We start from the raw sequence: 26,725 nt of genomic DNA, 5'->3' as shown, positions 1-26,725 counted from the left end.
CTGCCTTCTTCCCTGTACCTGTGAGAATTAGAAGTGTGGGGCATCACACCCAGCTTTCCACTAGGTTTTGATAACATCTCAGAACAGGGTTGAGTAGACCTACCTCGGAAGCCTGACTTACCTTACTAACCCGATCTCAGTCTGCTTTTATCTCTAAAGGAGAGAGCTGATGTCGAAATGCTTGTAGGTCAAGTCTTGTTGAGTGCATCTCAGTACAGCCAGGCACAGGTGGGCCAGGCCCCTACAGGGTCCAGGTTAGTGAAGGGTTGGGCTTGCATCTCCAGGTGGGTGTGAGGCACGGGTTCCTGGTGGACAGCAACCATGCTGGAGCTAGGCATGCCCACTAGGCCTGCTGGGTTAAAGTCTTCATGTGGCTAAGACAAGGTTGTAAAATAAAGACAGCCTAAGTGGCTCCTGTCCAACATCCCTTCAAGCAGTCAGTGCTGGCTCCTCACTATCTGGCTGCTAGTTATAGCCGGGAGCTGCTGTTCTGGAGCGCCTTCCGAGCAGGGGCTCTCAGGCAGATTTGGAACCGTGACTAAGGCACAGTGCAAGGTCAGGCCAACCTCCCCAAGAGGGCCTGGGAGGGATGTCTGAGAAGTGGGTGTTCTGATTCAAGAGGCCCCATCTCAGTGTCTTATAACCAGGAAGATCATTCCTAGAGCATCCTCCTGGGAATTAGAGTAGGTTGCTCTTAAAGTAGCCAAACTAAGGGAGCCCTCTAGCATGGGGCATCAGACGTCACAGGTGTCTTTCTGGCCACCACACTGAGTAAGACTATGGGCTTCATAAGGTGACTCTGGGATGCCCTACGGCGGGCAGGGAACAGATGGGCCTTCCTATGGATGGTGGTCATCCAGTGGGATGAAGCTTCCCACCAAGGTTTCCTATTGGCTTGTGCAGAGCCACGACTTGAGAACAGCTGTTTTCCTGAAATGGCTAGCTTTATAAAGTAAGTCTGAAAAAGTATAAGGGTGAGGTGTCATTGGTTTGGTGCGCAGTAGGGCTGGTCATGAGGAAATGTATGAATAACTACTTTATGCAGCTGGGGCAGCCTAGCCTTACTCAGCAACTGTGACCACAGTGCCTGGTCCTGAATTTCACTATACGGCCACACTGGCTTCCAATGGTTGTGATGAGCTATTTTTGCTGGGTTTACTGGAGCCTGCTGCAGCCACCATAGCCCTTTAAAGGAAATGTACTGCAAAGTAACAGCCCATGAACGGTCTGCTCATACTTCTTAGTCCCTACAGAGAAGTCAGGGTAGGCCACACAGTTCAGATAACTAAGGAAAAATCCTTAAACAGTAAATAAGGCATGGATATAGGTAATGGAAGTAGGAGAAGTCCTATGGGAATAAGGGACAGGGCACTTATTCAAAGAGGCGCTTCAGGCTAGACTGCCTCATGAAAATCCTGCCCCTATACTGCAAAAGGTAAGGAGGTAGAGCTGAAATCTGGTATTCCCTGCAAGGAGCCTTGACGTCTGGGAAGGCCAAGGCCAGGCCAGGGCAGAGCTGCCTAACCTTGAGCAGTGGGCAGAAGTGCCTGTGTAGTGCAGGCTCCACTGAGTCTTCTTGGTGAGGGGCCTAATGAAGTGGGTGGAAGAATGCAGGGGTCAGAGAGTACCTGAGACTTCACTTTCTCCTACAGCATAAGTCCAAAGGCCCTGCATCCCAGTTACCACCAGAAACAATTATGCTGGCACAAAGTAAAGCACATGTTCTAAGCAGAGAAGCCTCCAAGTAGCCTGGGTGTGACAGTTGGGGCGGTGTGGTAAGGCTGTGGCTCCTCATGCTCCCATAGATGCTGCTATTGCAGCAGTGCTCTCAGTGGTTAAGCTACACAACTGTGCAGAGTGGGGTGGTAGGCACACATGTGGTCAGGATGGGGGAAGCCGTTCCCTGTGAGTTTGGAAGCTGGCTGCTCATGAACATTGCAGGTCTAAAAGAGGATCTTCCAACCCTTTGTTCTTCCACTTTTTCTTCCTTTTTTTTGTTTGTTTTTTTGTTTCTTGTGACAGGGTTTCTTTATTTTGGCTGCCCTGGACCTACTTTGTAGACGAGGCTGGCCTGAACTCAGATCCGCCTGCCTCTGCCTCCTCAGTGCTGGGATTAAAGGCATGCGCCACCATGCCTGGCTCTTCCTTTTTTTTTTTTTTTTTTTGTTCAGTCTCTTTATGTAACTTTGGCTGTCCTGGATCCAAGAGAGCAAAACATGGCACCTCCAAGACACAGACACCATCCTGATAATTAATTGGTTTTATTGGTCAGCCCACCCCTTCAGTAATACAGGCACAAAGCCAATATAGGCAGGCCATTGAAGTTTCAGGACTTCTCACAGGTAGCTTCAGATACCGTTGCATAGCCAAGTATATGAGACCTGCAGAGTCAGCCTGAGTCTAGCCAGATAAAGGTCTCCATCTGTGTTCACTGGGGTTTCGGCCAGATGACCTGTGTGATGCTCCGCTTCCTGTTAACGGCACCACAAGCCGGACACAGTCTAGAGGCCTGTGGAGATACATGCTAAGCACTGCAGCCTGTCTAAGAGCACACCCTAGGGTCTTCAGCCCACCACTGGGGGGAAATGCCTGATGGGTTGGAGTGGGTCAGACCCAACCTGGAGTTGCAGTTGCCAACAGGCCCAGCAGCGGTAGAACTCGCAGGTGGGACACTGGAAAAGTACTGTGTCTTCAGTTGCGCAGGCTGGGCACACAAATGCTGCTATAGGAGGTCTAAGTGAGCACTCTGTCCAGGTCCCTGCCATAACCGGCAGTCCCTGTCACCCCTATTGCTTACTGCACTCGGGCTTCATGTGGTCACGGGGGAGCCCAGGAGGAGGCTGCGTGGGCTCTGAGGTACCATCAGAGCTCACACTCTGGTTTGGCCTCTGTCTGAGGAAGGATGAGATCTTACTCTGCGTCTTCTCGGGTTTCCTGGACACAGAGGGGCCTGCAGATAGCAATGAGTGGGGGAAAGCTTATGTTAGCTCCCAGGTGCTATGAGGGGCAAGAGTGGAGGGGTTCCTTCAATAAGCCCTCACCTGGCTTTGTGTCCTCATGGGTAAGCTCAGAAAGCAATGTTGTGCTCTCCTCCCTGGGAGCTGGCGGCTCTAAGCTCTTGTCTGTGGTAGGTAGGCCCGTTAGGTCTGCACATGTCTGTAGGAACTGGGGTTTGTGGTGGCGTCGCACAAACATGCCAAATTCTGTGGGGAACTTTTTGCTCAGGTTCTGCACTCTGTACATAAGCCCCCACCACTCTTCTCCAGAACCTATGCCCTACACACAAGTGCTACATACTGTGCAGCAAGGAGAAGTGTTCAGGCTTTTCAGTGGTCAGTGCTGCCACCACAGCCAGCACCTTATCCAGGTCATCGTCCTGTTTGTATGTCCTCAGAGCTGCCATAAGCTGGCTGCAGCTTGCAGGTCCCAGAGCCTTTTGGACATCAGACAGGTAGGCACTCACAACAGGCTGGCCGGGTTTTTCTACTGCACATCCCACTTTTGGACAGCTGTTCATGTCTCCTGGTGGGAGAGATGTTACTGGGAGGTCTGGTGGCTTGGGGTTCCCCCTCCCCTTACTTCCTTTCAGGAATTCCTATAGAGTCTGCCAGCTGCTCAGCATACAATGGTTTAAGAATCAAGCAGTCAGCAGGACTCTTCAAGGTACCTTTGGAAGGTAGATGAGCAGACAGGTGAGGCCTCCCCTGGTTCAGGTGCTCGCCAGGGTCCAGCTGCCTATCCACACCTTCAGACAAAGTCAGCTTAGACTCCAGCTCTCTCCTTCCTGAAGAAACACACTCCTGAGACTAGGCTTCAGACAGGAAGGGGACCCTGACATCAAGCATATACCACAGACCCACCCAAGAGTTTTGGAGGGCCCAGACTGGGGCGTAAGCACACATATTAGGCACTTCAGTGAGTACTGAGCCCAAAGGGTGAAGTTTCCCAATCAGATGAAGCCCCTCTGCCACAGCTGCCTTGAATCCAGCACTAGAACAGGAACTGCCTCTGTGGAGGTGCCAGCTCAGCTGTTCAGTCAGGACAGTAGGGCAGGTGCCCAGGCTAAGAGACAAGTTCCCCCAACAAACAGTGCTACCCCTAGGCATGCCTACTCTGTCCATTACAGGTGTAAAGTGCCCTTCAAGTCTGAGATTAAGGGTCTAGCCTGGGACCTTGTTGACCTGTGGAGTCCACAGTTGACTGTGCTTGCTCTCCGAAGGGAAGACTGTGCCCTGGCTGGCAGCCACAGCCTTGGCCTGTTAGTTGGAAGCAGATGTCCTCAAATTGCTGCTTGTGGTGGGGTCGTACAAACTGGTAGAAGCCTGTGGGAAGTAGGTGTCTGAGTATGGGCTCCACATACTATGCCTGGTGGGCTAGCTACAGAGATTTCTTTGCTGATCACCTTCAACAGCGGAGCTGATAAACTGTCACCTCGATAGACAGCTGCTGCTGAGGCAGAGAAGTATCTCTGTGCTATGTCCCCCTGACCGCCCAAGCCATGGTAACTCGCTCCTGCCTCCTTGCCACAGCAAGGAATCTGAGTAGCACAACCTCCCCCCAAGAGCTATGTTTAGAAGCCACTTAAATACCCAGTAGCCCTAGAGCAGCGGGGCTCTAAAATTTCAAGTGGCTCCTCCCAGTTCACCTTTCCCTGTCAGGGCAGTCAAGCCCCTCTTTCCTGCCTGGGGCCAGCTCCTCAGCAGGTGCTGTCCATGGTAATGAAAACCAACACCTTTCCTGCCTCAGAATGCTTACTGATGCCACCATGGGAGCTATTCATGATGACAACCTTTCCTGCTTCAGCCTACTGCCTTCACAGTGGACTCTAAACTTTATAGCCCCTCAAGGTAGGAAAGTGGCCTGACCTCTACCTGAGAGTTCTAGCAGCCCAGCTCCTCCCCCAAGATTTCTGTAACTGCCATCTCCAACCCCTTTCACACTAATTTGGGATGAAAGATCTGGACAAGCCTTTAATCCTAGCACTTGGGAGGCAGAGGCAGGCAGATTGACATGAGTTGAAGGTCAGCCTGGTCTACAAAGCAAGCCCAGAACACCCATGGCTACACAAGGAAACCCTGTCTTTAAAAAAGGAAAGAAAGAAAGAAGAAAAGAAAAAACAAGTCTGGACAAAACCTGACCAATCCCCACCCCCCACCCCCCAAAAAAACCCCACCAATCCCTACTAGAGAGATAGCTCAGCAGTTAAGAGCACTGGCTGATTTTTCAGAGGATCTGAGTTTGGTTCCCAGCACCTACATGACAGCTCACAACTGTCTATAATTCCTGCTCCAAGGGATCTGACACCCTCCCGTACTCTGGAAACCCCTGCCCCAGAAAAAGCTCCACCCAAGGAACCCTATATAAAAGCTGTGTCTGCATAGTTCCCTACTGCCTTCTCCCGGGAGCAGAGGCAGTCACTCCTGAATTGATCCCTCCAATAAATCTTTTAGGAGATTTATTGCCCGCTGTGACCCTCTCATCAGAAGAGAAGAAAGAAGAAACGAAGGAGTGGAGCTCAGGCTCCAAAGCTCCTCAGCTATCCAGATGTTGGGGCAATCCTCCCCTGGGAGCTACAAGTCTTTGTTAAGGAAGCGTCCTCTCAGAGCTGTGAAGTTCCTGGGCTCCTGTGCCTCAGGATACCCTTGGGACAGTCCCATCTCAGAGCTGGGATACTTTCCCAGCCCTCAGAGCTGAGTTTCCTGGACTTCCTTCCTCCAAGTACCAGAAGGCCGGCCACCCACCACTCACTAACAAAAACACTAGGGACTCTGTGTGGACCAAAGCCTACCCACTGGGCCTTTTCTCTTGGAAGCAGAGACAACCCTGAGTCCTAGTGGCCCTCCTAGCCAGTCCACCCCACTGCTGTGATGGTATCCCTATAGCAGAATTTTGAAGGCCAGGGTACCTTTAAGTAGGGTATGCTTCTTGGGGTCTTCAGCAAAGAGGCAAGTGAGAGAGGCCACTAGGGCTTCAAAGTCATCAGAGCCCTTATAGTGCTGCAGGGCCTGGGTAAAGGTGTCAAAGCTGGCTTGGCTCAGTGTTTGCTTCACGGCCACCATGAACATCTTGGCTTTGCCTGCCTGTGTGCCAGCCACTGGCTTCTCCTGTAAGAAACATGGCAAGAGCCCTATCAGAGTGAGCCCTTCCCTCCTGCCTGGGAAGCAGCATAGATGTTGGGGCTTGAGGGTATAATCATTTGCATTGAGGCCACTGCCTGTGAACCACCTCCCAAGGCAAAAAGGGCTGCTGAGATGCAAGGCCTAGCTCTGGTGAAACATACAGGGAACCTGTGTTGCCCACAGCAGATGGAGCTGTAGACAACTCTGAACAGGCGGCACCCACTTCTGAACATCTCAGACCTATAAAGAACTATGTAAACCAAGGCAGTGATGGTCTCTGCAGCTCCACCATTCCAGCTATTGCAGAGGCTCAGGCCCTCCACATCTAGTCTACTTCATGATGCATCAGTCCCCCTGGGCACTGCCTATTCTTCTTACAAGCAGGAGAAAGACAAAAAGCCACCACATTTTGGGCTTTCCAGTAGGTAAGGAGTTAATGATTCAGGATGTAACTAAACTTTTGAAGACAGGTTTTCTCTGTGTAGCCTTGACTGTCCTGGACTTGCCTTGTAGACCAGGCTGGCCTCGGACTCACAGAGATCCGCCTGCCTCTGCCTCCCGAGTGCTGGGATTAAAGGCGTGTGTCACCATGCCCCGGCACGTAACTAAACTCTTCATCTGAGACTAGGAACACACTGTACCTTCTCATATTGATAATTCAGTGTCCACACTCAGAAAAAGCCAGCACTAGAGCACTAGGTGCTGGTGGAAGAAACCAAACCAGCTACAGACCCCAAACCAAATGAGCCTAAGAGCCAGGCCAGATTCCAGCAAGAAAGAAAAAGATCCTGAGCAAGACTAGAAACGAAAAGGGTCTCTTTCAGGGAGGTGGTGGCACAAGTCTTTAATTCCAGCACTTGGGAGGCAGAGGCAGGTAGAGCCCTGTGAGTTCAAGGACAGTCAGCCAGGGCTACATAGACAAACTCTGTCTCAAAAAAACAAAACAAACAAACAAAAAACCCCAACAACAAATGAAAGAAAGTGCTAAGGAAAGGACGCGTACAGTAGCACATGCCTGTAACCCCAGCACTTGGGAAGTAGAAACAGAGAGATGAGGAGCTCAAAGTCATTCTTGGCTACCTAGTGAGTTCAAGGCCAACCTTTTTGTGACCCTGTCTCAAATCTAAAAAACATAGGGGAGAGGGGTCGTCCTCTTAGAGAAAGGCAAACTGGAGGCCCCGGGTTGTCAACACCACAGCTGCTCAAGTCAAGCTGCACCCTGCTTGGTTAGAGGCTAACATACCGGATGGCTGACCAGCCTGACCTTCCTTCTTCCTCCTTTCTGCTCTACTGATAACCTCTTCTCACACCGGAGAGACAGGGTGGAGGAGCTGAGTGCCTGAGGGAAAAACAGCTGTGGTCCCAACCCAAATCCAGAGTTCCCAAAGCACCTGTGATATCCTTTTGGGTCCCCAGGGTCCTTGCCTGTGTCCTGAACAGAGGCCTGAAGGGTGGTGGGGCAGGGGAGGGTCATGACCTAATTCTGGCAGCAATGCTGAGAGTCTGTCCCTTTTATGTCATGCCACTTGGCCCCGTTTGCAGGTTAGTGAGAGAGCCACATGAAGAACAGATTTAGTCAGTGCAGGGATGGAAAGAAGGAGCTCAAAGTCAGACCTAGGAACTTATATGGGCTTTTTGGACAAAGGCCTCTGAGGAGAAAGAACTCAAGACTCCATTCATATGACACAGCTGGGAGAAAGGCCAATGCTGGGCATACCCGGGGACGGACTGTGCCAGACTGACCCACCAAAGACGTGGTGATGGCCCCACAGGAACCAGGACCTGGGGGTGAGGCATGGTCAGTGGAGGTGCTGAACCTCTCACTTGCCCACCTATATGCCGGGAAGGGTCCGTGTTCATGCCACCCCACCTCACACCTGCTCCTCCTCAGACGCCCCAGCCTTCTGCTCGCTGTATTCTAAGGCAGCCAGCAGCCCCATGGGCCTTTGCTGGGCAGAAACTGGCGGCTGCTCATACTCCACACACAGGCTGCTCTCAGAGTCTCCAGCAGCTGATAATCCTAAAGAAACATGTTGACAGGAACATTTACCAGGAAGCAAGGATACTGCCTCTGCCATGTGGTTTGTGCCCTACCCCACACACCTATGGGACTCTGCCTCAGGCTGGGCACATGCACATCTAAGCTCATTGCTTTCCTGGTGGAGAGGAGGGGCCTGGACAACGTAGCCTCCTTGACAGCAGCTTCTCCCTCATTCACACTTGAGGTCACAGCCTTGGGAACTGGCAATGGCATCTGCAGAATCATAGGGTGAGGAGGCTTGCATTCATTGCTCCTCAGAGGAGGGGCTGCAGACCCTCCCTGGGGACACAGGCAGCATTCACTGCTCCTCAGAGGAGGGTCTGCAGACCCTCCAATGGGGACACAGGCAGGTCAGCTGGGCCTTTGGAGCTCACAGTTTTCTGAGCAGCACGGAAGAATTGGGCCACATCTCGGATGACGTGGCCAAAGCTGTCATACACCTGAAGGTAGGGGCGCACCCAGGAGGGCAGCTGGGCCCTGGCGTCAGCATAGGCAAACCTGGAGGGTGAGTGTGTGTATCAGCTCAAGTCCTCTACCACACAGACTAGGGGCATCCTGTCCTTACAGCCACTTGACTCAAGCCTCACAGTGAAGGAACAGTATCTGTTGGCAGGGCCAAAGAGGTTGGCATAGGTCTTATACAGAGGAGGAGGGTACAGGGTCTAGAAAGGGGGAAGAAACGGGGATGGCCACAGAAGCCTCCTGTACCTGTGGTCACACAGGAAGATGGCCCCATAGTCATGGCGGTGTCGGATAACCCTCCCAATAGCCTGGTTCACAGCCCTGGATGCCTGTTGCTGGTACCACTCCTGACCAGAGAGGCACTAGGGAGGAGAGAATTTTGGTCATTAGGGCCCTTGGTCCCCAAAGCTCCCTGCTCACCCAGCCCTGTGGTATCTCACCTTGCTTCCAGGCCCACTCTGACCTCTCATCTCATCCAAGAACTGCATCTTAAGGACAACACGGGGATCCATGCGTGGGGGATACGGGAGGCCCGTGACAATCACACCACGGCCATTCATGTCTGCAAAGTCCAGTCCTTCGCTGGCCTAGAAGGAGGAAATAGGCAGTCCTCTCCCCTGTTGGTCTCCGCCCAGGCCCTAAGCCTTTCAGCCCCCTATCCCAGGGGTTGAGGGGAAAGAGAAAGTTCCATCCTCAGATCAGATCCACAACTGGGCCCATGTCAATTCTGCCACACTCAGAACCCTAACTAGGGCCTTGGCTACTAGTATCCAGCAAGGCCCCTAACATGGCTCCCTACTAAGTTGTTTGCTGGATGTGGGCTCCAAGCAGGAATCTTGTTTCGGACTACACAAGGAAAACAGGAAGGAAGGGGGAAGGTGACCTGCAGAGAGCTCACCTTTCCCCGACACACTGCCAAGAAGGTGGCCCCACTAGACCCAGGGGAGGCAACTTGCTGGTAGTACGCATCAATGACCTAGATGAAAAGGATGATCAGCCAGTTTTAGTCCCCTGTCTGTCTCCAACACTCAGAGCCTGTCAGTGTCTCCAGAAAACACAGGCCCCCATAGCCAGGGCAGCTCCTGGGTCTCATGGACCTGGGCAGGAAGATGAGCTGCCATCATCTACATGCCAGGTCATGTAAGGGGCATGTTAGAAGGTGAGACAAGCAAGAACTTGGGCTTAGCCGGGCGTAGTGGCGCACGCCTTTAGTTCCAGCACTTGGGAGGCAGAGGCAGGCGGATCGCTGTGAGTTCCAGGCCAGCCTGGTCTACAAAGTGAGTCCAGGCCAGCCAAGGATACACAGAGAAACCCTGTCTCCATAAACTAAAAAAAAAAAAAAAAAAAAAAAGAACTTGGGCTTAGACATGCAGAGCAAGCAGCCTGGAGCCAGCCAGAGTACTGAGCAGAGACCGTGGTCAGCTGGAGGCTTTGAGGGGTGGTAGAGGCAGGCCCCACACGTCTCCTAGCTTGTCACTGACCTCTGAGAAGCTGCCTTTGTTCCTGGGTTCCACAAACAGAGGCTTAAGCGCCTCCACCTTCTTGGCCAAGCCTTGTGCCTGTGAGAGGAAAAAGCCAGGATGCAAAAGGACAAGTGCAGGCTATAGCCAGAGCCCTGTTTACAGGCTCTGCCCAGCTACCCTGCCCAGATGTGCAGTCATAAGGGTGCTCCCGATTTCAGGAGTATGTGTAGGGGAACACACCTGCCAGAACTCCAGGCTTTTCTCCATGACAGGGTAGGAAGGGAAGAACACCAGAAGACCATGGGGCACCACACGAGCGATGTTACCTGGAAGTGGTCCAGGCAAGGCTTAGAAGACTGCTGAGGGCCCTGCTGGTTCTCAGGGGTACAAGCTGTGCAGTTCAGGCCCCCAACCCCCACTGGATAGAACAAGGTAGAGGGTCTAGGACCAGACCAGTTATGAACAAGGGTTTCCTAAGGAAGGAACGAAGAATTATGCATGGAGTTGTACTTACCCAGAGCCTTCCCCAGGGAAGATAAGCACTCCTGAGAAAACCTGTACAATTAGAGAGGCCGCTGCTATGAGAGGCCTAGACTCCAGCAACCCTCAACACTGCAGATGGGCAGAGAACCCAGGACCTTTTACCTTTTGTCATAGGCAGAGCTCAGCTGAACACCATCAGGGCCTCGGGGGATAACCCCCACCCAGAGCTGGTTCCTGTCAATGATGTGTGGGTTCTCCAGACAGACTGGGAATGGACTAGGAATAGCCAGAGCAAACAGATAATGGGACAGACCCAAGGTCTGAGACCTTCAGGACACTGGCCCACAGGCCAGCAACCCCACCCTTCCACCAAGTTTCTAGTGTTTTGACCTACATCTGCATCTCCAGAGCGAAGGAGGAGAGTGGAGCCAGTGTGCCACTGGTGAGGATGAGGGTGCGGACTCCTTGACAGACCAGTTCACGTATGCTGTGGCTGGGACTGAAGCACCAGTAGCTCAGCACCTTCCCTGCAGGAATTGCGAATGAAGACAAGGCTGGGCTCTACATCCTCATCCACTGTACTGAGAGAGCAGGCCGCTTGTATGCAAACAGGCCCAGGTGCACACATCAGAACCAAAGGCCGAGTCTGAGCTGAGGCCTGAGCCCTCTCAGGAGCCCAGAGGGTGTAGAAATCATGACATCTGTCACTAAGAGTTGCTCCACCAAAAGCACACAGGGAGGAAGCAGCACCAAAACTCCTGATAAAAACTGTTAAAAACAGACTTAAGGGCTGGGCGTGGTGGCACACCCTTTACTCCCAGCACTCAGGAGGCAAAGGCAGGTGGATCTCTCTGAGTTCAAGGTCAGCCTGGTCTACAAAATGAGTCCAGGACAGCTAAGGCTACACACAGAAACCCTGTCTTGAAAAACCAAAAAAACAAAACAAAACAGATTTAAATTCCCAGATTCTGGTCACATCAGTAACAGGGAAGGCCAGATTGAGAAGAAAGCACAGTTCCAAGCAATGCCTGAGTGGCTGGAGCCACACACTGCTCACTCCCAGTGATCTTTGGAAGCTCCAGAAATTAAAATGCCAGAACATAAAAGTTCATGAGAGCAAAGCCAGGTGCCATCAGAAATTATCTCCAAGCCGGGCGTGGTGGCATACGCCTTTATAATCCCAGCATTCGGGAGGCAGAAGCAGATGGATCACTCTGAGTTCAAGGCCGGTCTGGTTTACAAAGTGAGTCCAGGACATCCAAGGCTACACAAAGAGACCCTGTCTCGAAAAACAATAAAAAAGGAAAAAAGAAAGAAAGAAAGAAATGACCCCCATCCCATTCAGAACCTGCTCTGCCTGAGGCTGTCATCTCAATACACTCATTTCCTATAAACACCCTCCAGGGAGGATTGGGGAGAAGTACTGCGCAGCCACTCACCTCCCAAGGTGCCACTGTCATGAAGGATAGTTCTTGCTGGGAAGAGGGTATTGGGCACAGTTGGAGCCTTGGGTACAGAGCCACACACAGCTGCTGCTGAGCTTGGCCACCTCTACCCCTTTCCTCCTTGTAAGGCCAGAACAACCTAACCCACAGCACCACACAAGCTGCCCTGAGCTGCTGCGGCTGCTGCGGCTGCAGCGGTTAGTCACAGAGCAGCCTGGGCTGAGTGTCCTAGTGTCCTAGAACATAGTGACACTCTGTCTTGGAAAAAACAAAACAAAACAAGGTAGCCAAAGAAAGAATGGTCTACAAAGATGTAGAGATATGAACAGAAACTCACAGATGAGGCATTGCTGGAGAATATGAGAAACGTGGGAGCTGGACAGGGCTGTGGCCTTGCTAAGGCACACTTGACACGAAGGCTGAGCACTGACTAAGTCAGTGGTTGCCACGAGGCACATCCGTGAAGCCAGACACACTGCTCCCTGCTGGGCTAAGTACCATGTAAGGTAGGCTGGACAGACTGAGTCAAGATCTCAGTACTATGATACCAACTCAGAGGGTGTGCAATGGCCCCTACCATCTTCACCGCAACCCCAGTAGCGCTGGCACCACTCATAAGGTACTCAGAAGCAGTTGAAGCCCAGGAGATTCATGAGAGGTAGAGATTCGGACCAAGCTCAGCGTGGGCAACAGGGTTGGTCACCCGCCCTTCAGAGCAGTCTACTGACGCATGGGGCCATGGCACTGGCTAAAAGAAAGATGAAAGCCATGCCTTGCTTTGTAGATCAAAGCTAACTTGACTTAGCTTAAAGAAGTGCATCCTGAGCCAATTGTGGTAGCCCACACCTTCAAGCCTAGCACTCCGGAGGCAGACTCCGGCAGATCTCTGTGTGTCTGAGGCCAGCCCGGTCTACACACTGGGTTCCAGGCCAATAAGGGCTACATAGTAAGACCTTGTTGAAAAAAACTAAAAAACCAAACACATAAAACTAAAATTTTTATTTAAAAAGTTTACTGAACCAAATGTGCTGGCACATGCCTTTAATCACAGCATTTAGGAGGTAGAGGCAAATGGATCTCTGAGTTCGAAGCCAGTTGGTCTACAGAGTAAGTTCCAGAACAGCCAGGGCTCCACAGAGAAACCCAATCTCTAAAAACCAAATAATAATAACAACAACAACAAACATAAATTTAAAGAAATATATCCTAAGGGAGTGGGGTGGGGCACCTTGCAGAGCTCTGGTTCTGCCACTAGCCCACTAGGTGACTCTGGGTAGGTAGCAGTGCCCTCAGCTTCCTCCAAGGTCTCTGGCTTTCAGTGAGCACGAACATGTATAACTTCTGATATGATATTACTATTGAGCAAACGTTGGACAGGGAAAGTTTGTACCTTGTTTCCTGGATGTAGTGGTGCTCCAGGGATCTGACTGCTTAGCTGCCCTTCGGTGGCTGGTTTCAAGGTGTATATGTACCTGGAAGGACAAACATACACATGTGCCTGACCAGGTGCTACAGCCACCCCGCCCGAGGTCTGTGAGACCGCTAGACGTGCTCACATCCTGGGAGCTGTTCTCACCTTATAGGAATGTGAGATACCCAGCCCCACCAGAGAGCCAGGGCTGCCTTCCGGAGGGTCCATGTTGAACACAATCTGAAAGGTTATGTAGCACAGGAAAAGGATTAGGAGCCTGAGTTCAGAACATAAGCACCTATGCTGAGATGAGACTAAAGCCTCTAAGCCCAGTGAACAAGAGGCTGATGCTACTTCATGCTTCTCTATGTCACCACTCTACTCAGACAGATGCTCCCAGATTCATCTGCCCAGCCATCACACCCAGGCTGAGGCGCAGCACTTACTCTTATTTCTCTCCTCGAAGTGGCTTCAGAGCTCCTTTGGGCCCCCCTACTGGGAGACAGACACACAGACACACACACACACAGACACACACAGACAGACAGACAGACAGACACACACACACACACACACAGTGCAGCAGCCTGCACAGCCCTTATTTGACTAACTAAGTTTACTCTTCCTTCAGTGCCTCTTAGGGCTCTAGATCAATCTAGAAATTCAGCATTCAAGTTAAGATTGTGGCAGGGTTCCTAAAGTCCAGGAAAAGGTTAACCTCAAAATTTCACCTGACAGGGGAAATGCAAAGACAAAAAGGAATTTATTCTGGTCATTATCAGAGCTCAGCAAACACAGCAAATGGGAATAAGAAGTAAAGCAACAGGCAACAGCAGCAGAACAGAACGCCAAAGAGCTGGGGAAAGCAGACGCCTGCCACTCCCGCGCCTTGTAAGGGGTGGTGGGTCATATACAAATACCAGCTCCTATACAAACACGCATAATTCTACAGAAGACTTTAAGAACCAAAAAAAAAAAAAAAAAAAAAAAAAACTAAGTGTGGCCTAGGCAGCAGGAGGCAGAGCAACAAAGCCTCCAGCAACAAAGAACCTTTCATTGAGTCTACCAACAGACAGAAAAGGCAGGTAGAAGAGATGCCCATCACACAGGGTGAGCACACAGGGTGAGCACACAGGGCTCACAAAACCTCCAAATCAGTAAGAAACAGCCCCATCAAGGAAGCACCATAACCACAGGTAACACAGGCAGATGAGACACAAGCTAAGGGTCAGGTGGGAACACAGGATTCTGAGTTCCTTTCTCTTTGCATGGACCTCCTGCCTTGTGAAGGTGGCTTGCCACTGCTTCTGGCTTTTTTTTTTTTTTTTTTTTTTTTTTTTTTTTAACCAGGCAGGCTCTCCTTAACTGTGTTTCCCTGTTCACTAAACTGACAACCCCAAGCTCTCATTCCAGGGTCTGCTGTGAGAAGTTACTCACAGCCTATAGAGAACCCCCAGGCACTGTGCAGGAATCCCTGTGCCCATCTCTGCACCCCTACCAGCACCAGGGAGGACCAGCTCAGCATCTCCCCTGGGCCATGTTCACTCAGGACAGGCCTTCAGGACATCATCATCTGCTGCCCTGAACCTCCTGCCTACCTTCATCGTTCTCATCCCACCTGACACAAACTGTGAGAGGAAATGGAATAGTTTAATCCACTCTCCCCTGGGCCTTGCTCAGGATGTTTAGGAACACTCAACAATCTAAACTGGCCATGTGAGGGAAAAGCAGGGCTCCCTGATCCCATGGGAGACACTTATTTTCTCCAAAAATCTACAACACAAAAATTTAAGCTTAAAGGACAAAGGGACATCTCAGGCTGACACGTCACCTGGTCCTGAAACATTGGCCAGGTTTGTGGGCGATGGAAAATGAATCAACAAGAACCCCCAGTGGCTACTGGCTCCCCCACTTAAGCACGACAGGTGTGATAGGAGGAAAACCTTACTCTGTAATGTGAGCCCATGTGCACACGAACTCGTATGGGAATGTGCATAAGTGCAAATGCCCACTACATGTCTGACCCAGGTGAGCAAGGGTGAGGAAGAGAGGACCGCAGTGCAGGAGCGACAAGCCCTGCCTCCGGCTGACCCTTCTCTGGCTAGTTGCATGCCTGTGGACATTCCCATGTCCTGACAAGAACTCTTGGCACCTACAGCTATACAAGAAGCAGCTTGAGATAAGCAACTCACCAGTCACCTGTCTGGCTGCTGAGGAACATGCTAGCAAGGATCTAGTCAGCACGTTATCGGGGGGGGGGGGGGGGGGGGGGTACTGGGGTCTTAGGAGCAGCTGCCAAAGAAATCCCAGTTGGGCAAGCAGGTCTGTGTGGCGAAGGGAAATATCTCCTTTATAAACAGAGTGGAGACAGCGCTCTGTGGAAGAGAGAGGCTGCACTGCTCACACGAGCCCTTGAGCCTGGGAATGGCACGGCCTCGTCTGGTGACGTAGTTGAAGATGAGCTCAGTGTCCCGTGGAAGGATCAGAGTAGGTTCCTGAAGGCACCTCTGATGCAAGGCCCCGCTGGGCAGCAGAAAGTAATCTGCCGAGTAGGAGTCAGGCTTCCTGCACTGGGACAAAACATGCTCCAGGACAGGACGGCTAAGTGGCCCACCTGGCGGTGGTACAGGGGCCTCAGACAACAAGAAGTCACAGACCCAACCGTCATGCCTAGATCACCATCCTGGGACACAAGAAGAATGGAGACATCTACCTACTGCGCCTCTGGAGAAGACCATGGAGTGAGAGGCCAGTCTGCCAGAGCAATGGTGTGCCAAAATGTTCCTCATCTCACAAGACTTCTGTACTACTGTCTTTCTGTCAACTCTCCATTCATGGAGTGGAAAGCTGAGACTATGATGTCGCCTGTCACAAAGCTGGCTGAGAGAAAGTAGGCCTGAGCACAGACTCAGCTACCTTTCCTACCACATGTGCACTTGGCACATGGCGCAGGCCTGCACTCACTGAACAGGCAGCACCTGGCTCACTGTGGCCCAGCTACAGCATAACCAGACTCCCTGGGGACCCAAACAGTCACAGTCAGCCTCGCCAGTAAGAGGATTTGCTTTGTGGTCACAAAACCAAAGCACTTTCTGCTCATTAACCATAACTCCCAGTGGCTTCAGTAGAAGGCTTCACACAGCACCATGCATGAAGGGATTGGCTATGCCTCAGTATTTCCCAGGATCAACAGTTACCATCTAGGTTAGGTTATTTTGAGAGAGAGAGAGAGAGAGAGACTGTCACTATGTATCACCGGATGAACTAGAACTCATTATGCAGATCAGGCTGGCCTTGAACTCAGCTATTTGTCCACCTCTGCCTCCCAAGTACTGGTCTTTTCTTTTTTCTTTGGTTTTTTGAGACAGGATTTCTCTATGTAGCCTTGGCTGTCCTGGACTCGCTCTGTAGACCAGACTGGCCTTGATCTCACGGAGATCCTTCAGCCTCTGCCTCTCACCCGAGTGCTGGGATTATAAGGGTGTGTGCCACCACGCCTGGCAACAGTGTTGGTCTTAAAGGCAAGCACCACTATACCTGACTCCCAGCCAGGAAACTTAAGATGTCTATTAAAACTTAACAAGGTGATGGGGGGGTGGGGGTGCTGGAGGATTGGCTCAGCAGCTAAGAGCATTGACTGTTGTTTCAAGTTTGATTCCCATCACCCATATGGTGGCTTACAACTCTGGTTTCAGAGGATCTGACCGCCTCTCTGGCTCCCAAAGGTACCAGGTACACACGTGGTACACATACATGCATGCAAGTAAAAATACCCATTAACATACAAAAATGACAAAATAATAGCAGCAAACAACCTTAGAAAGGCTGAAGCTACTCAAAGGCCCCCAAACCAGGCTTATTGTCAACTACCTGGTCAGGACTGGCTGGCTCACTAGAGCTGAGGACATAGTTGCACTCAGTCATATCTGTTCTGTACCTGATGACAACTGCATGTCACACAGACAAGGAGAGGGATGACAACAAAACAGCTCAGTGACAAGCAGGAAGAGATCTGAGGAGATGTGGAGTCCACCTTCATCTCTGTCAGGGCTCCACAGCCATCCCTCTACTAGGGACACATGAACCAGGTATTTACCAGGCCCATTTGCCTTTCCCTTGAGAAGCTACTCAGGTCTCTAGATTTCTCCCAGTCTGAATCTATCTGGAGCTGCTATGAACAAGGCGGTCCTGCCAGCCCCAAAGGGCACAAGTAGACTCCAAATAACTTCTGACCTCACTCTTCACAGGATCTTGGTCTTAAAACATCACCCTGGATCTATCTGAGCACGGAATAGCCATTAAGAGGCCAGATCTGCCCTCTGTCAACTCCCACTGAGTCCGCGCTGCATTCAGGTGAAAGTAAGGTGCTTAACGGTTTGTCAGCCACAGACATGTGATATGAGGGCCTTTGTCCATTCCCTGAAGCCCGTGCTGCCACCTCCAGAAAAAGAGATGCCCCAGTAGTTAAAAGCAGTCTCCTACCTGGATGATGTCCATGAGCTTCTGCAGCCCAGCCGTGTTAGTGAACACACCAGTACCTGTGGAGCAGGGGGAGCTGACATCCACACAAGCAAAGGTAACGCTGAATCCCACATCACAGGGAGCTGGCACAGCTTCACTTTCAAGCTCTGCCTCACGTCTGCTGAAGCAACCAGCCTCCCCATAACCAATAGCAGGGACAGGATGTGCTAAGGAAGGCAGCTGGCCTGTTCTTCCTGGTGTTAAAGAGCAGTCAGATAGGAGCATCTTCCCCAAGGAGCACAGGTTTCCAAAATAACCCTGTGGTCAGACGGCATGGGAGGGTGGCTGCTCTCCCCCAGCGCACAGCCGATACTGTGCATGTAACACTCAGCAGAACAGCCCATGAGGACACTGCCCTTCGGAAACTGGAGAAGCCAGAGAGGCCCACATCACACTAAGCCACTAAGGTCTCTGATCCTCTGCCTTACAAAAGGACTAACTAGGACATACTACAGTAAGAGACCACACACAGCAAAGCTGAGAAAGACCAGAATAGCTGGCCAAGTGTCATGACTGCCACTGTGTCTCAATCAGAAAGAGGGGCCACCTCTGTCATCTTACACTCTAGAGACAAAGGCAAGAGGATCAAGTACAAAGCCAGTCTGAGTTACACAGAGAAAACTTGTCTAAGAAAACCTAGGGCTGGGGCTGTGACTCAATGGTAGAGCAACCTGCCTACCCTGAGCGAAGATCCAGGTTCACTTTCCAGTACTACTCAAATAAACACGTGTGAAGGGTAGGTTGGTGGGGAGCTTTGTAGGCTAGATTCCTGTTCATGAGGAAGGCAATGATAACAACCTGCTGACACTGGTGGCCACGCGCTGATTGCTGGACATGGGACAGAAACCCCCGCCATAGTCATCAACATCAAAACCACTAGCCTGTCACTCTCCCCGTGGGCAGCCCAAGACTCACGTCCTGCCAGGTGCTGGATTATCTGGTCCAGTGATTCCAAAATGCAGCCTTTGGTTTGAAACGTTATCTGGGCTTCAGCAAACAGCTCGAAGATAAAGCTGCCAAACAGAACAGAAGTGTGGGGCTGAGAGGAAACGAGGCCGTGGTTTCTGGGATCTACAAGGTAAATCGCCTTTAAACTCTCTGCACTCAGAAATAACTGCTCAGTACTTCAAGGAGGCCAACACTGAAGGTGACAGGCTTCTCCCTTCAGTGGTCTCCTGGGAGGCAGAGGACAGTGGGTTACTGTCATGAGAACCACTACCTGCAAAGGAAAAGACCAGGCACCTAGGCAAGGGACCACAGTCAGGGGTGGCTGAGTACAGGTCCTGTGTCTTTGGAGACAAGCAACTCTAGGAGCCTTGAAAAGAGAGAGAAAGGGGCAACAGAAGCCACAAGAAAGGGGAGACCATGGAGTGCTTTCAGAGACAGGTAGAAAACTCAAACAGCACACTAGAGCCCAGATCAGGCTGGTATACTGGCTTATCTGAGAGTTTCTGGAAGTATTTACAAATGTTAGCACTCGGGAATAAAATGGTTCAGAGAGAAGGCAGGAAGCCCAAGGCTCCAGAAAACGCTTTACCCTGCACAAGCACAGAGCAGGTCCTAGCACAGTTACTGGCCATATCCTCATAAGAGCTACCCCTCAGCCTCAGCTCCACTTGCCCATCAGCCTTCAAACCAGGCTATCTACAGTGTTTTTCAGAAAACAAAAAATAGATTATGGGACTATCAGAACCTTCTGGGCCTCTAAGAACTCTAAGTAGGCCTCAGTGACAGCAGTGACGGTCCCAAAGAGAAGGTCTAGTTATAACTGGCACTTGCTGTGTCAACAAGCGGCCAGAGAGAGCTGGAGGAAGTAGCTGGATGAGACTGCGTAGCTGTGCATGCTGTTACTCCCAGGGTTTTCAATGACTACGTAAAAAGCTGGCAACTGGCTTGGTAAGATGGCTCAGTGGTTAAGAGAGCTTGCTCCTTTTCCAGGAGACCTGAGTTTGGTTTCCAGATCCATACTGCGTGGCTTATAACTGTCTGTAACTCTAGATTCAGGGAATCCAACACCCTCTTCCAAACTCCACAGGCACCAGCTCACATTCATACAAATACCCATATACACACATATATCAAAAGAAAAACAAAATCTTCTTTTTAAAGCTGGTAACTCTTTCTAAACCTTGAAAATTGAAAACAGCCCCCACTGCTAGGTAAAGTGCTCAGACAGAACCCTGTGAGGCTCTATTTATCTCCAACCCTGACAGGACTTGAGGTCATGAGGTCAGCATCGATCACCCACCTTCCAGGTTTGGTGACTCCTCTGTCATCCCCGGGCAGCTGGACAGCATCAATAGCCGCCTCCAGGCGAAGCAGGATCACTGTGAACCAAGGGCATGTCAGGGGCACGCCTCTCACCAGACCAAGGGGAAGGAAGGCAACACTTACTCTTCAGCTTTGCGATGTCTTCCAGCCCCATGCTGAGCCCTAGATGAGAAAGTACGGACACAGTTCCATCTTTTTAGTATTGTCTGTAGCACCAAGAACCAAGGTTCCCAGTGTACACAGGGTAGGGGAGAGGAAGTGAGGTAGGAGCCACATTTGACTTGGGTACAACAGTACAAGCCCACATTCACCTTTAGAAATAGACGTGAATACATTCATGCTCCCAGGAGACCTGGAGCTAGTGAGTACCCATCAGCATGTGTCCACACGTGTTCAGACAGAGCTTTGTGAGGACAGAGGAAAGAGGGAAAGAGGGGGAAACCCGAGCTTGCTGGAGGCTAACTGGCCGGGGGGGGGGGGGGGGGGGGGGGGGGGAGGGGGCGGGGGAGAGTGGGTAGGAAGCAGAGCGTCACAAGCCCAATAGCAGAGAAGTTGTCAGTGATGGCCAGGCCAGGTTAGCAGGACACAAAAATGATCTTCAAGAGGATTTCAGTGGGATACTGAGTCTCAGCAGTAAGATGGATGACGAGTTGTACCAACCAGATAGTTAAATGAATGCCTAATGATTAGCACTGTCAACTAGAAGAAGCTAGGAGACATAGTCTCTGCTCAAGCTTGTGAAGGGGCTTCCAGGCCGGGTTAATTGAAATGTTAAGACTTAAACATGAGCAGAGCCATTCCATGGGTTAAAGGTCTAGCCTAAATAAAAAGGAAAAGGAAAGCAAGCTGGATGTGGTGAGGTACACCTTGGAGGGAGAGAGAGGTGGACTTGTGTGAGTTCCAGGCCAGGGTGGTCTACATGGAGTTACAGGACATAGAAACCCTACCTCCAAAAAAAAAAAAAAAGTGAGTTCAGTAGCATTTCTCTCTTCCCTCTCATCTCCTTCCCTTTCTTTCTCTCTCCTTCTCCCTCCACCTATTTTCTGACTACAGACAAACTAACTGCTTTAGCCCTTGCTACCAGAGTCCCAGCTATGGTGGATTAGACTCTGAAAGCCAAAATAAAGCCCTTCCCTGAGCTGCTGCTTTGGCTAAGTCTCAGTTGGTGGAAGGCTTGCCTCAAGTGCACAAGGCCCTGGGTTTGATCCCAGCACCACGTAACCATTACTAAGGAGAGGCTTTTGTCCTTTGAGTACCCTGACCCGTGTAGCCTGCTGTCTCCTGAGTGTCCTGGAACTCACTAAACAGGACTGAGTAGAAGTACTTCTTTGGTCTGCTATTGGCCACTCTCTGGGATGAACAGACAGCATGTCACACAACAGGATCCCTGCACCAAATCTTAGCACACTCATGTCCCATGTGTTATCTAAACAAAATGACTAGGACGAGCAGACTCTGCTCTTATGAAGAATATACTTCAAGATGCCTCCAGACGCCCCAGACCCTACTTTTCCACCCTTAGCCTTAAAATTACCTGAGCTGGAGATGTCTGCACCGAACTCCAGCTGGAGTTCGCTCTGCTGAGCCATGCGGGCTTGCTCCTCCAAGACCTGGCTGATGGCCTCCAGGCCTGAAGCCACATCACGGGGAGTCAGGTCAAAGGAGGCTGACTCCTCACACATCTTCTCCTGAGGGCCAAAGTAGACCTGTGTTACAGCAGAGTGGGGCAGAATGGGGCTTCTAGAAACAGAAGTGGAGATGCAGGAGGGGCTGGAAGAAGTCCCCAGAGACCCAGCTCCTGGTAAAGTTGGTCCAAAGATGACTCACTGTCCTCACCAATATTTTTAAAAAGATTTTTTCATTTAAGTTACCAAAATTTTGTTAATGGAAAATTTATCAACAAAAGCAGTAATTTTGGCTTCAAAAGTCAGATGATACCACCTATCAGCTCAGTAATTGTCATAGCAACAGCTGCCACGTGTCAAGTAGTAAGGAAGGCCCTGCTGTGGGGAGACTAGTTCTCTAATGGTTTCATCACAGGCCCCACAGCAGCTGAGGAGGAGGCTGTTTGTCCTCTGAGGTACTTCTACATAATCCTGAGGAAGCAGAGCCAACAGAGACAGGGGTGGCGGGGTCACGGTGATAATGTGCTGGTGAAAAGGGACAAAGGGAGCCAGGAGGGCCTCCAGGATCTACCCTTGTTGCTACTGTTACCAAAGATGAGCAATTGTCTCCCCCAGAAATTTCCTAAGGGTCAAGCCAAGAGGTCTGAAGAGCAAAGACATGCAGGAAAGGCTATAGAGTATGGTACAAGAGTTGGCAGAACCAAGCAATCCCTACCAACTGGCCAGAGGGGCAGAGGACCAGTGAGAGGCTCTTGTACGGACCCTGACACCTAAGGGCACATCCGAAGCCCAACTGGCCAGTTTATGACCCAGGTGAAGCAACTGCTAAGACTGTCAGGGAAGAGCAGCACCTGAGCTTACTTGGCCCTGAGAATCAGGCCTCTGGGTTCAAGGTAGAGCTTCTCCGGAAACATGGAGAAAGCTGGGAGAGACAGGCACGGGGACTTACCACATTGTGAGCTTCATCAAAGATCACAACTGTCCCCTTCAGGTCAATATTGTGTGCCTTACGACTCTACAAAGAAAGGAAATTACCATGAGCTGGAGTCATGCGGGACCAGCTGAGTGCAGGCCTGCGTATACAGGAAGAGAAGCATCAGGCAGGTGGTGTGCACCAAACGTAAAGAGGTGCCACACACGCGCGCGGAAGAAAGGACAAAGGTTTCCATCTCCACTGTGAGGACTGGCACCTGCACCAAGCCGATTGGGGAAAGCAGACTGTCCGAGCCTGACCAGAGTTGGGTGTTCAAGGCTATCTGTCTGTACCAAGGAATTGCTCACACAGCACAAAGCTGTATGCGCCAACAGGATGGCCAAGTAAGCCAGTGAGGCGGCTAGGAAGGAAAAGGCACTTGCCTCTAAGCCCGATGACCTCAGTTTGATCCCTGGAACCCACAGCTGCATTTATTTTGTTCTGTTTTGCAATGCGAGGTCCCAAAGCCAGAGCTTCAAGTGCTCTACGACTACGCTCGGGCTGGCCCTGCTCTCCTGATCTTTCTGCTCTCCTGAGATTACAGGGATACATTACCATGCCCAGCACCACATGGGTTCCTTTGTTTGTTTTTTAAAGATTTTATTTTATATATATGGGTGTTTTGTCTGTGCGTATGGTCTGTGGACCACATGCATGCAGTACCCACAAAGGCCAGAGGAGAGCATCAGATTCCCCTGGAACATAGTTAGGGCACTGTGAGACACCAGGTGGGTTCGGGAAATCAAATCCAGGTTCTTCCGAAGAGCAGCCAGTGCTCTTAGCCACTGGGCCGTTTCTCTAGCCCCACAGCTGGGTTTTGACAGATGTGAGCATTACACAAACACTATTATACTCCCTTCTAAAGAATGCAGCCTAAGGAAATGTGTCCTGAGACTTACTCACTTCTCACTGCTATAAGGATATACCAGGACCGGCTCCCACTTGTGCAGCTGTCAGTAAACTCCAGTGACTGCATGCCTATGTAACTGGACTGAGGCCATCACTTCCCTAGAAGTAGCCACTGGCACTATGATGAAAGAGCTCCTGCACGATCTACACACCCACCAGCCACAGCGGGCACTTCAGTTGCCCCACACCTCATACCTTAATTTCCTTTTACTTTTAAGGCTTTGTTGTTGGGTGTTTTACTTTGTGGGGGTAGAGTGCATGTGTGCTAAGGTTCATATGTAGAGGACACAGGACAACGCAAGAGTTCTCACCTCCCACCATGTAAGTCCCAGGGCTTGAACTCAGGTCACCAGGTGCTGAGGATTGACTACAAGGGGCTCACATGTGCAGGAGAAGGGCTCTACCACTGAGCCAATTTCCTAGACCCTCAAGCCTCTTTAATTTCAGCCATTTCCATCAGAATGCAGTACCACTTCCTACTGTTTTTCAAAACAAGGTTTCTCTGTGTAGCCTCAGCTGTCCTGGAGCCACTTTTGTAGACCTGGCTGGCCTCAAACTCACAGAGATCCATCTGCCTCTGTTTCCTAAGTGCTGGGACTAAAGGCATGCGCCACCATGTCCGGCTAAAAACATTTTTAAACTAACAGTGGAAACATCAAGAGGGCTTAGAAGGTAAGGCATATACCTTCCCAGGCGTGGAAGGAGAGAACCAACTCTTGCAACTTGTCCTCCGACCTCCATGTGCACTGTGGCTCGTGCATACACACTCACACACAAATAAAGAAGCACTTCACAGTTTTCTTTGAAACTTAATACTATTGAAAAGCTGGTGTTAGAGTTTATACTAACTTTCTCTCAGCATGTGACAGCATACACCTTTCATTCTAATGAGCAAGAGACAGGCAGACAAAGTTCTGTGAGTTCCGGCCAGCCAGAATGACACAGTGAGACCCTGTCTCAAAACAAAGTAATAAAACCTTAATTTTCCTAATAATTTCAAAGAGTTTAAACTTGAAATTTTGTTTAAGTCTAACTTTTTTGTTTTGTTTTGTTTTTTCAAGACAGGGTTTCTCTGTGTAGCCTTGGCTGTCCTGGAACTCGCTCTATAGACCAGGCTGGCCTTGAACTCACAGCAGTCTACCTGCCTCTGCCTCCTGAGTGCTGGGATTAATGGCATGCGCCACCACGCCCTCCCAAGTCTAACTTTTAATCTCTCTTTTATGACTAACAATATTGGAATGAGTGTGAGATAAGAACCCTCAGCCCCAAGCCAGGCAGTGTCACACACCTGTAACCCCACACTCAGTAGGCAGCAGAGACAGAGACACAGTGACTTCAAGCCAGACTGGGATACACAGGGAAGCCTTTCCAAAAACTTCATTTTAGCCTTTGCATTTAGATTTGCACAGTGAGAAGGACTAAAGCTTATTTTTCCAAGTGCATAGCTACTTATTCCAGTACCATGTTTTGAAGAACAAATAAAAACCACACGTAGCTGGGCGTGGTGGCGCACGCCTTTAATCCCAGCACTCGGGAGACAGAGGCAGGCGGATCGATGTGAGTTCGAGGCCAGCCTGGTCTACAAAGTGAGTCTAGGATAGCTGAGGTTACACAGAGAAACCCTGTCTTGAAAAACAAAATAAAATCCAGCGGGGCGCAGTTGCGCATGCCTGTAATCCCAGCACTCAGGGAGGCAGAGGTGAGTTTGAGGTCAGCCTGGTCTACAAATAGAGTCCGGGACAGCCAATGCTACACAGAGAAACCCTATCTTGAAAAGAAAAGGAAAAAAAAAAATCCTAGCTTTGGACCAGCAAAAAGAAGCACTTGCTGTCAAGTCTGAATACCTCAGTTTAGTCTGACTCATGTGGTAGAAGGGAAAACTAACTCCTCCGAGTTATCCTGATTTCCACATACACAGTGAGCATGTGCACATGCGTGCATGTGTGCATACATGCATACACACAGTAAATATGTAATTTAAAGATTTTAAGAAAAAAATTCTAGCTATGTTAAATGAAACAAAGACAGTCAGACAAACGTACAGAACATCAGGGAGGACACAAAGTGCTCAATTTCCCTGAGGCATCTGTACTTCCTGCGATCTGATTTGAAGTGGAGGAGCTGAACTGTCAGGCCCAGTGGCAAGCTCTGCCTGCCTAGGATGCTCAGAATTACGAGGCCACGGCTCTGGCTATTCCCTGCTGCATCTGGACAGGTCTGCAGCCCAATCAATGGTGGAAGAGAGGCCTCTTGCCCACATTTGCTCTCTAAGGATCCAACAGACAAAGGTTCAGATGGCTTCTCTAAAGCCTAGGGACACCAGTCATCATCAACTCCTCACCTTAGCATCCAACAAGTAATTGTATGGCATAAAGATGATGTCAGCTTGCTGCTTCATGTTTCGAGAAAGGTAGTATGGGCACACTCTGAGTTGAAAAGAGAAAGAGGAACTGTAAGTCCCTTCCAGGAGTATGCAAAGCTACAACAACTGCACAGTCCCTGTGCCCTCTGCCCCTTCACAGGAGTACGCAAAGGTACAACCACTGCACGGTCACTGTGCCCTCTGCCCCTTCCAGGAGTATGCAAAGGTACAACCACTGCACGGTCACTGTGCCCTTTGTCCTTTCACAGAATATACAAAGGTACAATTGCATAGTCACTGTGCCCTCTGTGTTCTTCTGGAGTAACCTCTTATTCTGTTTATAAAGCCTAAAGAAATTGGTACCTGGGATGAAAGGGCAGCCCATGTGAAAGTATCATCTGTTTCAAAACTTGACAGGTGTTGGGCTGGGTGTGCACACCTTTATTTCCAGCACTTATAGGCAGAAGTAAGCAGATCTCTGATTAGGCCAGCCTCATCTTAAAAATGAGTTCTGGGCCGGATGTGGTGGCGCACGCCTTTAGTCCCAGCACTTGGGAGGCAGAGGCAGGTGGACCGTGTGAGTTCGAGGCTAGCCTGGTCTACAAAGCGAGTCCAGGACAGCCAGGACTACACAGAGAAC

The 26,725-nt window shown here is 50.5% G+C and overlaps 1 protein-coding gene across 1 annotated transcript in view; it reads right to left on the bottom strand.

Moving 5' to 3' along the window:
* Nucleotides 1-2,318: 2,318 nt before the first annotated feature.
* Rtel1 (regulator of telomere elongation helicase 1) overlaps nucleotides 2,319-26,725 on the bottom strand; it is a 33,852-nt gene continuing 9,445 nt past the window's right edge. Inside the window, exons 7-35 of the mRNA XM_051144012.1 lie at nucleotides 26,065-26,149; nucleotides 22,791-22,856; nucleotides 21,751-21,904; nucleotides 20,340-20,378; nucleotides 20,194-20,272; nucleotides 18,861-18,958; nucleotides 17,907-17,962; nucleotides 13,590-13,664; nucleotides 13,404-13,485; nucleotides 10,963-11,095; nucleotides 10,731-10,844; nucleotides 10,600-10,640; nucleotides 10,326-10,411; nucleotides 10,104-10,181; nucleotides 9,521-9,598; nucleotides 9,063-9,209; nucleotides 8,869-8,984; nucleotides 8,535-8,658; nucleotides 8,223-8,373; nucleotides 7,997-8,139; nucleotides 7,363-7,458; nucleotides 5,906-6,104; nucleotides 4,182-4,322; nucleotides 3,668-3,784; nucleotides 3,298-3,522; nucleotides 3,042-3,203; nucleotides 2,798-2,950; nucleotides 2,619-2,719; nucleotides 2,319-2,509 (exon numbers count right to left, since the gene is read on the bottom strand). Of these exons, the coding sequence (XP_050999969.1) occupies nucleotides 2,429-2,509; nucleotides 2,619-2,719; nucleotides 2,798-2,950; nucleotides 3,042-3,203; nucleotides 3,298-3,522; nucleotides 3,668-3,784; nucleotides 4,182-4,322; nucleotides 5,906-6,104; nucleotides 7,363-7,458; nucleotides 7,997-8,139; nucleotides 8,223-8,373; nucleotides 8,535-8,658; nucleotides 8,869-8,984; nucleotides 9,063-9,209; nucleotides 9,521-9,598; nucleotides 10,104-10,181; nucleotides 10,326-10,411; nucleotides 10,600-10,640; nucleotides 10,731-10,844; nucleotides 10,963-11,095; nucleotides 13,404-13,485; nucleotides 13,590-13,664; nucleotides 17,907-17,962; nucleotides 18,861-18,958; nucleotides 20,194-20,272; nucleotides 20,340-20,378; nucleotides 21,751-21,904; nucleotides 22,791-22,856; nucleotides 26,065-26,149 (3,220 nt within the window). The 3' untranslated portion in view covers nucleotides 2,319-2,428. The remainder of the gene's footprint in view (nucleotides 2,510-2,618; nucleotides 2,720-2,797; nucleotides 2,951-3,041; nucleotides 3,204-3,297; nucleotides 3,523-3,667; nucleotides 3,785-4,181; nucleotides 4,323-5,905; nucleotides 6,105-7,362; nucleotides 7,459-7,996; nucleotides 8,140-8,222; nucleotides 8,374-8,534; nucleotides 8,659-8,868; nucleotides 8,985-9,062; nucleotides 9,210-9,520; nucleotides 9,599-10,103; nucleotides 10,182-10,325; nucleotides 10,412-10,599; nucleotides 10,641-10,730; nucleotides 10,845-10,962; nucleotides 11,096-13,403; nucleotides 13,486-13,589; nucleotides 13,665-17,906; nucleotides 17,963-18,860; nucleotides 18,959-20,193; nucleotides 20,273-20,339; nucleotides 20,379-21,750; nucleotides 21,905-22,790; nucleotides 22,857-26,064; nucleotides 26,150-26,725) is intronic.

The sequence above is a fragment of the Acomys russatus genome, chromosome 4, assembly GCF_903995435.1.
Source record: "Acomys russatus chromosome 4, mAcoRus1.1, whole genome shotgun sequence".
Classification (NCBI taxonomy): domain Eukaryota; kingdom Metazoa; phylum Chordata; class Mammalia; order Rodentia; family Muridae; genus Acomys; species Acomys russatus.
The sequence above is the reverse complement of the archived record's forward strand: the minus strand, read 5'-3'. Positions and strand labels throughout refer to the sequence as shown.